Source organism: Buteo buteo, chromosome 5 (assembly GCF_964188355.1).
Source record: "Buteo buteo chromosome 5, bButBut1.hap1.1, whole genome shotgun sequence".
In the NCBI taxonomy this organism is placed as follows: domain Eukaryota; kingdom Metazoa; phylum Chordata; class Aves; order Accipitriformes; family Accipitridae; genus Buteo; species Buteo buteo.
In genome coordinates, this window is record NC_134175.1 from 25,814,373 (window position 1) to 25,825,276 (window position 10,904).

General features: G+C 41.2%; 1 protein-coding gene across 1 annotated transcript; it reads right to left on the reverse strand.

Moving 5' to 3' along the window:
• Window positions 1-971: 971 nt before the first annotated feature.
• CTLA4 (cytotoxic T-lymphocyte associated protein 4) lies at window positions 972-4,343 on the reverse strand. The gene is made up of 4 exons (XM_075029289.1): window positions 4,286-4,343; window positions 2,719-3,069; window positions 2,149-2,258; window positions 972-1,212 (listed from the first exon to the last, which is right to left on the reverse strand). The coding sequence occupies exons 1-4, from the start codon at window positions 4,341-4,343 to the stop codon at window positions 1,114-1,116; spliced, it is 618 nt and encodes a 205-aa protein (XP_074885390.1). The 3' UTR covers window positions 972-1,113.
• Window positions 4,344-10,904: the final 6,561 nt, after the last annotated feature.

Genomic DNA, 10,904 nt, shown 5'->3' on the forward strand with positions numbered 1-10,904 from the left:
CATCTCTGAACCACATCACAGCAGCTCTAACTAGACAAATAGAAGACTTGACAGATTTTACTGGTGGCCCCCTGAGAAGGAGAGCTGAGAAAGTAACTGTTGGCATGAGCACACAGGCTCCCTCAGAAGGGCAAAACACAGGGTCAGAGGGGAAAGGTTCATCTTGTCATCGCTGCTTTCTAACATGTAGCCACTTCCTGTTTCTTCTGAGAATGGTGAATAAGAAATGAACTTGAATTTCAGCAAAGCTTCAAGGTTTTTATTGAATGGTACATAACTAATAAACAAGATTATACACTGTCTGTATTTTCATGGAAAATAGACTCAGTTAAACACAGCAACATACTTCTGCCTTTTGGATAGATGCTAATTTAGCATTTGTAAAACGCAAGGCCCCAGCAGAGCTGGAACATCCTCCCAGCAAAAGCCTAAGAGGGCTCCTGCTGGGCAGCCTTTCTCTCCAACCGAGCTGTCAGCACTGGCTCAGATATCATCAATGTTAACTCCAGCGCTGCACTGCTGGGACACAATGCTAGTGCAAGGAGCTGAGATCAGGCTTTTAGAGCAGCAGTGTCATCAGCGCCAGCCTACGGTGATGCCTCTGTGGAAGCGCAGAGCACTAATGCCAGAAATGGGACCAATAAATAGCAATGCAGGGAAACAAGTCAACATTCCTTTGTACATTAGTGTGCTCTTCTGCCTCTGCCTCCCAGACCTATAGTATTAGCCTTGCAATGACACACAAGCCTCTGTCGTAATAGTGTTTGGATTTCAGTTGATCAGTAGACATGGTGAAATTTGACAGTAAGATGCTCAGCTGCAACAGCAATAGCTCTTAATGCTATACATCTATATGTATATATAGAGAGACTACATATTGGTACAATACAACTCAGAGAATCAATGGCCTAATGTAGCCATTTTTATGTGACAGGGTTAACCTTGAATTATTAATGCATAAACTATTTATTGTCCTCCAAACCATAGAAATTACAAAGAATATTCTCTCTTCTTCCCATACACCTTCATAATAAGACAATTAATTTTATTTCTTTAACTTAAGTGAATTAGCAGACTCTCCATCCCAGTTAGGAAACGGTTTCTCTCCTTGTTTCAGTTAACAGTGATGTGGAATGGAATCACTTTTTTCTCTAGCTTTTCAGAAGGCATTTTCACATAGACCCCAGTAGTGAGACATCGTCTTCTCTTTATCTATAAAATACGGGAAGACAGTAAAATAAACAACTGATCACAGCATAATCATTGACCAGCACTTTTTAGTGAAAACTGATGGATGTTCTGCCTTTACTGAGTTGAAGGTATTCTAGACACCTTCCCCTGTCACCCCTCTTTGTAGAAGTTCAATTGAGATCATTCGAGGGAGAATCAGGAGCTACAGGAGCCATTTAGCAAAAAACAGAGTCCTGCCATTCATTTAGTCCTTTGCAGGTGCTCCTGCTCAGAGCTCAGTGGTGGTTCAAAACTAGGAGTGTTCACACCAGACAGTTTCATTTAGCTTCTAGGGACAAGGGCGGATTGAAAAATATGGGGCAGGGATACTGTTTGGTTTTAAGCTTTGGCATCAGGTTTATTTCTAACAGACTGAGTACTCCAGACCCCCATGGAAAGAGGCAACCCAGGCTTACATTTCGCATGTCTTTCTGCAGACATTTCTAGCTGCGAAGTTAAAAATGCTGTAAGTTACAATTCCACCCCATCAAAAGGGGAGGCCTCTTTAAATTTGCTTTGCACTGAGGTGAATGGTAAGAAAAGAAAAACTCAAATCCTGGGATTTTGTATGAATCAGTTGTGAAATCAGAGTAGATATGAAGACTGTTGCCTTTGATCCCAGAAGCATCCAGGACTCCAACCTGTTCTAAGCATCCACATCTAAGCCAAGGGTCAGTCCAGCTGATGTAAACTGACTGCTTTCTGGTACTCTGGCAACACACGAGCCGTAAACAAATCTAAATGGCAGCTCTAGCAAGTTCTCTTGTTTTGCAATATAGTAACAGCATTGCACCAGTAAAAAGGAGCATCCCAGTGTGTTTGTTCCCAGTGTTCTTTCCTGTTCTCATTTCTTTCTCCTTGTCCTCATCACACAAAGGGGCGTTATTAGCAGGGTGGGGCTGAGTTGATGGGACTTACCGCTTTGTGCACGAGAATGGCTGAGATGATGATACTGTAAAGAAAAAATCCTGAGGCAGTAGCTCCTAATACCCAGAGATATATGGCAGTGTCTGGACAAGGTTCTGGATCTAAAAGATGATATCACACAAGTCATGTCACACACGAGCCTCATAAGGAAGCGCCTAAAGTCAATGTCAGCCTCCACACTGCTTTTCTCTAGCATGTGCTATCCCAGGTTACTACCAAAACTGAGCTCTGAGTCCCTGCCCACTCAATCTCCAGTGAAAATAGGCTTTATCTGTAAAAGAACATACATTTTACTCTCCGCTGTTTCTGCACTTACATATCTAACTGCCTAGACATACATGTACACTATATGGTATTTCTTATGCTGTCAAACATCCATACATTGCCTGCTGTAGGTGTGTGCAGGGAGACCTGAAAGGAATTAGAGCTAACCATGATTCTCAGAGCTTGAATCAATGTTAAGCCTTACTTCTTACAAACAGAACTTTGAAGACCTTTGAGACAGAACAGCAACTCCCTTAACCTGGGAATATCACAGTACTGTAAAGCTGCTTGGCTTACCAATGACATAGAGATGAGTCCCATTTCCCTTGTTCATAAAATAGGGTGGAGGGTACATCCGCTCCATCTTGCAGACGTAAAGACCAGTATCATTAGCTTGCAGGCCAGTGAGGGTGAGGGTCACATTGTTGCGGCTAGGGCTAACATGGCACTGAATGACCTCTTCCACACTGAACATTTTAAACTCCATCGTGTAGGTTGAAGCACAAATTTCAGTGAACCGGTCACCTGTCTGTTTAAGCAGAGTCACTCGAATTTCCTTTGCATTCCCAATGTGCTTGTATTTACACACCAAGCTGGCGACTCCTTGCCTGTTGGCCAGCACCATTGCTGGCTGAGTCACTTCCATTACTGTAAGGAAGTAAAGAGCATGACTGTAAGTGAACTGTCAAGAAATGATCTGCAATCATTTACTTGAAACCTGCACAACAGGGATTCCTACCACCTCCTATTATCCATGGGTAATTCCTAGAAATGATGCTAAACCCTTCCAAAAAAAGGGCTCCAGGACCACAATTCACATAGGCACTGCATTAATATACTTTAAAAAGCTCGAGAAGTTCTTTGATTACTATGAATGGTATTATAAATCTCAGCAATTACTTGTTGCTTAAATAGTAGGTAATTCAGCCCACTTACTGGAGCAATGACCTGCATGCTTCAGTTTCCCTCAACACAAACTTTTTAATATACATAAGAAAGAAAAAAAATAGACTTCAGATGGTAAAGCTGAAATTTGAAATTTAAAATTAGGCATTTAAACCACAATTTCTGCCTGGTAGAAATAAGCATATTCACATTTAGAAACAAACAGGTTGACATCGTGTGTGGAAGATGGAACAGAACCATTAGGGTAACAATAAAACTGAATGGAAAACCTGTTTGTATATTTTTGTTTCTGATCTTTTTCCTCCTGATTTTTAACCAGCTATTCCCAAGCCACAGTACAGCAACAGTATATACCCCAAGCCACAGTATAGCAACACACAGCAAAGCCTGATAAATATACTGCAAAAAATCATTACAAATCTTAAAGGGAAACTAGTGTACCATGTACAACCCCACTGGCTTCTTTTTACAACTTCTATACTCTATCCTGCTACACAATGGGAAGGCACTGACTTTCGCTTTAATAAGCTGTGAAGACTCAGTATTGTTTGTTCAATCTCATTTTATATCAGTCTATTTTGGGGCAGGCTTATCTTCTGCAGTTCTGCAGTGCAATAATGTGGGACGAAAAGTAGAATTTCTCCATCCATTCCAATCTCTATATCCATGTTATCCGCTGCCAACAACTTCACTCACAGGGCCTGGTTTGTCAAAATCTTTCTTCATTCTTGAGCTACTCTGAATCCTGCCCAGCCTCTCTACAGATGCCACTGCTCTAAAGTCTGCGTCTAGTTTTCCAGATACCTTGTGGTGCCCCAAGACCTTGTTCCCAGGCTGTCCTATGGAGGGGTTCCATGTCAGCTGCCTCTCCCTGTTGTAACTAGACCATCTCCTGCAAAGATGTGAAACCGAGAAAATGTAGACACCCCCAGCTACCTTGCCTCCTTCATCTACCTACCTTCAGCAATGGCAGTGGCTGTGCAGAGAAAGCCCATGGTGACCAATACTGAGAGCATTCCTGCGCTGGGACAGATGCTGAAGGGGCTGAAGGTGGCTGATGCCTTCAGACTTTAAGACAAACTGGAACTCTCAGGACTGGAAAAAAGGCGACACCTTTCAGGATACTGAATCTTCGAAATGTTTGAACCCACACAGAGTCAGTGTGTATATATATAGCTTTGATCCCAGATGCTGTACCTGAAAGTAATATGAAGCTTTGTTTTGGTTTTACGAGAAAGGAAGTAGTGGGTTTGATTAGTACGTGCACAGTTAACCTCAAACAGCATGAACAAAAACAACTATTCAGCAGATGGAAAATATATATTCAATCTGAAACTGCCATCCATTCTGCTTTAAGAATTGGGGGAGGAAAGGTAATCATCCAATAGTGCAGTTCAGGCCCTTCAGTGCTGCCAGCTTGCACAATCATAGCACTTAATATTTTAGCAATCATCAGGTATTTCCTGCTAGGACAACACACAGAGAACTATACTTCTGCCTAATGTGGCACAGTGAATCAGTGCGAGCTAGCTTTTTTATGGAGGACTTCCCTCCGCCCCCAATTTCTTTGCTTGCTTTAATGCTAGTGCTTTTGATGTTTCAAAATTGCTGCCCCCTTCAAAATACTGATTACACTTGCAATGACTTCATCTTTTCATATCAGCAATGTGACTTGAATCATAGCCAGCTTCTCTAGGCTTTCCTGTTTCCAAGAAAAAATTATCTAGGTTTATAGCTAATGACTTCCACATCTATACAGAACTTTCCCTACCTACGGACTTTACTGTCTAAGTACCTTGACATCAACAGATGAAAAACAGTGCAGGAGCTTTGATTATTGCTATCTCTGCTTAGAGCACCTGCATCATCTCAAATCTCAGTGAAACAGTTTTCACCCATTGGCCTTTTAAAAGTCATGTAAGATCTGAAAATCATTTTGCTTTTTTATGTGATAGACTGTCATACCCATGAATTGTTGCCTAAAGAATTTCATAAAAATGAAGTTACAGTTCAGTTACACTGAAGGTTATCGTTCTTTTTTTTCCCACACTTTGAGAAGTTCTTTTAGAAGGTGCTTCATCATTTATATGCGTAGATCTAGTGGATTGCAAAGACCTACTTTTGGACTGTGACCTAGAAAAACTAACAGCATTACTTCTTGAACAGTAGCCTGCCCAATCCAAAGATACAGGATAAATATTTGATCTTGAAATCACATAAATACCTAATGATATAAAAAAAATTATCACTTTCGTACTTAGATGATGTAACAATCATTTGTAATGACAGATTCATAATCAGTTTGATCTTAACCAGCATTCAAAACAGAACTGATGATAAATAAAAATTATAGCTATGGGAAAATGAAAAACTGCATCCTAATAATGGGTCAGACCCATATTGTATTATGGGTTAGACAAGGTTAAATCAATTTTAATATTAAATTTAATATTGAACAATGCTATTGCAACATCATGTATGAGAGTATCAGTGAGATTTATGGCATGAAATTACCAGGTTATGCCTGACATTTTCATATTCAGAGTAGTAACCACGTTACCTGTCCTATGTATCTTTTGGGCTTCGGTTTTGTATGCAGTTAAACAAATGATGCATTTGAGCCTCATCAACCATAATATCATCTCCTGATAATTGGTTGAGACTGCAAATTGATGGTGCAATTAACCACTAAACACTTGCAAAGGATTGCCATGTAAAACTCAGTGCTCACAGCCCCACATACTCACAGTATCTTATACAGCTAGAGTGAGAGGTCGCACTTTGGTGCTCCTCTCTCTGGCAATTGAGACTGCTCTGGCAAACTTTGTATTTCCCGTGGTACTCCTGGCTGTTTTGTTCTTGGGGTGCCTTTTCAGATCAACCACTTTTTACTTTTTACCCTTGTTCCTCCTTAAAAGCCTCATGTTATGATGACTGCTCTTCTAAGTGAGGCACAATATGTCTCCTGGTGGAGTCTCTTGAAGTCATCTCTGTCTTCACAGCCAGGGCAACCTACGGTGAGCCCAGAGTATCCTCCTTCCAATGGATAGAGATCACCTTGCTACGGTGCCTGCTATTCTTGCTAATCAGACTTTAATCTTGAGTCAACGTATGCAGATAGCAGATGGATGATGCAGTAAAATAGAGATCTTGTTCCAAATAGGATCTCTCCTTCACTGCTCCCATCCTTCCCGGCTCAGTTATGGCATGGAACAAGATATTGGTAACTGAATTAACTCCCCCCTAAAATAAGATCCACAAGGATCACTGGGGGTGCCTTTTCTCTCTGCTGTGCCCCTCTTCTAACTACACTTCAGCTGATGAAGGGTCTCTGGACTTCTGTTTGGTCCACCTTACCTGTATATCACAGCCATGCTTTGTGGGCTACAGCCATAGGACCTATCTTACCTAGTTACTCTGCCTTCTTGTCTGTGTAGTCTGGTGTCTTCCTGCCCTGAATTCCTCATCTTGAGAACTTTTTTTCTTTCACCCTTTCCCCATAATTGGGACCTGACACATGGCCTAGGGCCAGAGCAGGGGTATGGGTAAAAGAAGAACCCTCCCTTTAACTTTGAGATTCAGAAGGTCTTTCAGGAAGGATATTCCTCAGGCTGTCTCCAACAGCCTGTGCTTTGCACTTGCCGCGTCCAAAAGCTCAGTGTAAGATATATCTTTCCTTTAATGCACATACTTATATTTTAGTACTCTTTGTTCTTAGGGGCGATACTAAACCCCAGGTCACAGGAAACCTTTATATTCTACCTATGCTACCATATCAAAGTGTCAGAGCAGGGGAGGGGACTGAGGGCCTTGCAGAGCTAAACTGCAGAGCCTTAAACTGAGGAATCAGCTTAGGAGTGGTTCAGGTCTCATGGCCTCTTTGAACTTAGCTCAGAGAGGGACATGCAGTTTATGCTGAACACTGGACTACACTACTGTGTTTAGTCAGATTGCAAGTAAGTTAAATAACCAGGTTTCTCATGTAAGTTTCTTTCTCATTTTGGGTTAGTTGCTCACATTTTAGTGATTTTAATTGCTTTTCTTCATTGAGCGCTTGTTAGGGCAAACCTTCCTGCTGACACCCTGTCAGAATTCCCATGGCAAAATGTTATTATTCACAAAATTATTTTCACACTTTAAAGCCTGTCTCATGCTGCCCATGTGTTTTTCTTCTGTAACAGGAACTTGCTTAGTGAATTACTTGAGATGTAACGGAGAGAAGAGAAGCTTATCATTTGCATAAGTATCTGGTTTCAGGATATTTTGTTAAACTCAGAATGTGAGATCATGTCTTATTATGTTAAACAGTTCACGTTTTTACCATGTTAGTTTGCCACAAACCTATTGGGGTTTTGAAATGCACTGTCATTTGAAAAAAAAATCCAGACCTCTAAGTGGTATGGCTGAAGAAAAAATCTTTTCTACAAAACAATAGGTAAAGAGAAAAGGAAATAACACAGTGACTGGAAAAATATTGTTTCATTACCATTAAAGGACTAAAACCTGATTAGTGTAAGTAAAGACCTAGATATGACCAAGTTTGGTGGATCAGTCTTGGGTCCTGAAGGAACCACAATTCACATCACAAACCCACTGATTCTTAAGTCTCTCAGAAATGTGGCCTTTCTGTCAGCGTCTAACCTGGATTTGCAGATGCTGCTGTCTAGTCCTAAACCTGTGCCCTCAGGCCAGCCTCAGCAGAGTGGAGGACAGCACTAGCTGAGGAATTCTCCTTCCACTACTTCTCAGGGCACATGGGGTTCATCTTCTTGTGCACTTCTGCTGACCAGCAGGTTTTCCCTAAGGATTTGAGGTGTGGGTGGATGTATGAATGTCCTTTTTCTTTGTGCTACAATTGTTGGTATTTATTTTTTAGAGTCTAGGCTTTGTTTCCCCTACTGTAATGTTAATTATATCCAACAGGCTTTCCTGAAATTCAGAGCATCTATAGTCATCTAACACAGAGGGAAAATTGTCTCCCAACTTTTCATGCTAGCAATTCTCAGTTAGCCTTGAAGGTCTGCATTGTACCCCTTACCTGGCTGGGTTTGCTACATGTTATTTGTAATAGTCCATATATGACCCAGTAGCAACCAGGACCCCTGCCTGTGTGCATGTATTGCCCCTTCCCCATGCCCCATGCACCTTACAGTCAAAATGTAAGGTCTGAGACTGTATGGAAAAAGATACAGACAGAAGTAAGAGGAAATAAAGAGACAGGACTGGAAGCAACATAGGCAAAAGGACTTTACACACCAGCTTCCTTACTCTTCTCCAGTTTCCTGTAAGGGGCTGTGGCAAAGGAGAGGTTTTAGGAGGAATCTGAACACAGACCCTGAAGTATCTGGGCAGATGTTTAAAGACTTACCTTTAAGGAAGGAGCTTTCCAAAGCAGAGCACCATAAATCTCTTGTTAATAGGCCAATCACTTCAGACTGAACACAGAATCAAGCAGACAACTTCATCCCAGAGTGAACACTGAAAGCTAGTCTGTTTTCATGAATAAGCAGAAAAGAACCAAAGGAACCCCCCAAGCCTAAAAATAAGCAGTTAAGTATACCCCATGTCAAGCTGCAGCTGTGGAGACGTGGAGGAGTACTGGATAAAGGTTTTACTTCTGCTTCCCTTTGTTTCTTAAAGCATTACAAAAAGGAAAACCAGCAAAAGGTAGCCATATTTCTGATTGTCTCTGACAGTATGGCAGTTTGCATTTAACAAGGGACACAAGAATAAATCATTATAAAGCTTTGCTGAAGATATGTGAGGGGTGCTCTTCTCAAAAATGAGATGCATAAGAAATATTTTTAAAGGGTAAAGATGAGGAATGTAATTCATGTGTCGTATATAGCTTAAGAGCCTACTTCTAGTTTTCACAGGCCTAATTAAGTCCCTGATTTTTTTTTTTTAATTTTATGCCATTTCAAACTACAAGATCAAAGCAGGACTCCTGGAAAACCTAGAATTAAACCTTTATATTTAACATTTATACAGCAAAGGACCCAAAGAAGTTACATAAAGGAGATAGCGCTCCAGCTCAGTGGACATATAGAGAATCCAAATATTTAAAAGACTTGACAAGGAAAGGCGTTTTCCTAAGCTGACAGTGGGAAGTTCATCCAAGGGGTAGCACAGAGCACATTCTAAAGTACCTCTTTGATGACAAGTGGGTAATGAAGATAAGCTTTGTTCCCTAGTCAAAGTCTGGAGGCCACTTCTGAAGAGTGAATGAGAGCTGATAGAATGCAATGGGCTGGAAAATGAAATGAAATGAAATGAAATGAAATGAAATTAAATTAAATTAAGGAAGGAAACTTAGTAATATAGCAGAAGGGGGAAGCCAGCAGATGGGCACAAAGAGAGTAAGGTGTTGAAATTGACAGATTCACAGTAACATTTTGAATACATAGCAGTGAGGCAAAGTTTGTCAAGGCCAGAGAAGAGAATATTTCAGCAGTTGAGGTGAACAGTGATCATGTGGTAAGGCTTCTAAAGGTATTTTGTCACATCCAACCACATCCACACTTGGTCTGATTTGCCTGTGTGGGGACTGGATCTTAGAACTACAGCACAGGTATGCATCTCTTCCCAGGGGCACACTAAGTTTGGGAACAGAAGCCACAAGCCTTGGACATCTTAGGGAAACAGCTGCTGTGTGGAAATCTCAGAGGGCTCCTGATGAGATGGAGATAGGGAAATGAGAATACCAAGAGTGGAAGGGATGTTTTGTGCAGAAATATGAGCGGCTGGATCAGTGAAGGGTATATGTAGCTCTTCAGTGCTTTCAGATGTCACCATTAGGCTGTGAATGAAGCATATTCTCAGACAAAACCTGCCCAGAAGCCACTTACAAATGAAAACACATTTTAGTAAAGACCAGATAGTGCACCACCTGCATCCCCATCAATAATGCTCTTTAAAATTTGCATGACAGAGCAAGGTGGTATGGAAACACACACTGAGGGATGGGGACCACTTCAGAATCCCTTCTTGCTATAACCTCGCCTCGATTTTCTGCTTCTCACACCTTCTCCTTGCCTCTTTCCTTGCAGTTTTATGTATAAAAAACATAGAATGAATAGTGGCTTTATTATAGATTGTTTATTCAGAGCTTGCCAGAGAATCTATTCCTGGGAATTATGTCTAAGATCTGTAGGGTTCATGCCCTGATGTGTGGAAGTGATCTGTTTGCCTTTGGTCCATGGGCCAACACATGTTACTGAAAGCTTACAGTGATGTGTGCAAGGATTGTGAGTTTGCATTAGAATATGTGTTAAATCATAGGCTGGAGGCTCTGGAAAACAAAGAAAAGGAATTTCTGGCAGAGGATTGTAGAATAAATCCCAGACTTTGCAAGAATCTTCTTGCTTCTGAAGTGTAGCTGTTACAAAAAAAATTGTCGTCCCATAACCTAGACCTCTCTGCAAATGGGATGCTGTAGCCAAGCACTGGGTTTATGTCTGGCATCATGTGAGTCAGCAAACTAAAAGCAGGTCCTATACCTTCCAAAAATATATCAGCTGCAGGATTTGTTGTTCAGCCTGTTCATCACTGCAGAACCTGATGTCATGTACAAAGCC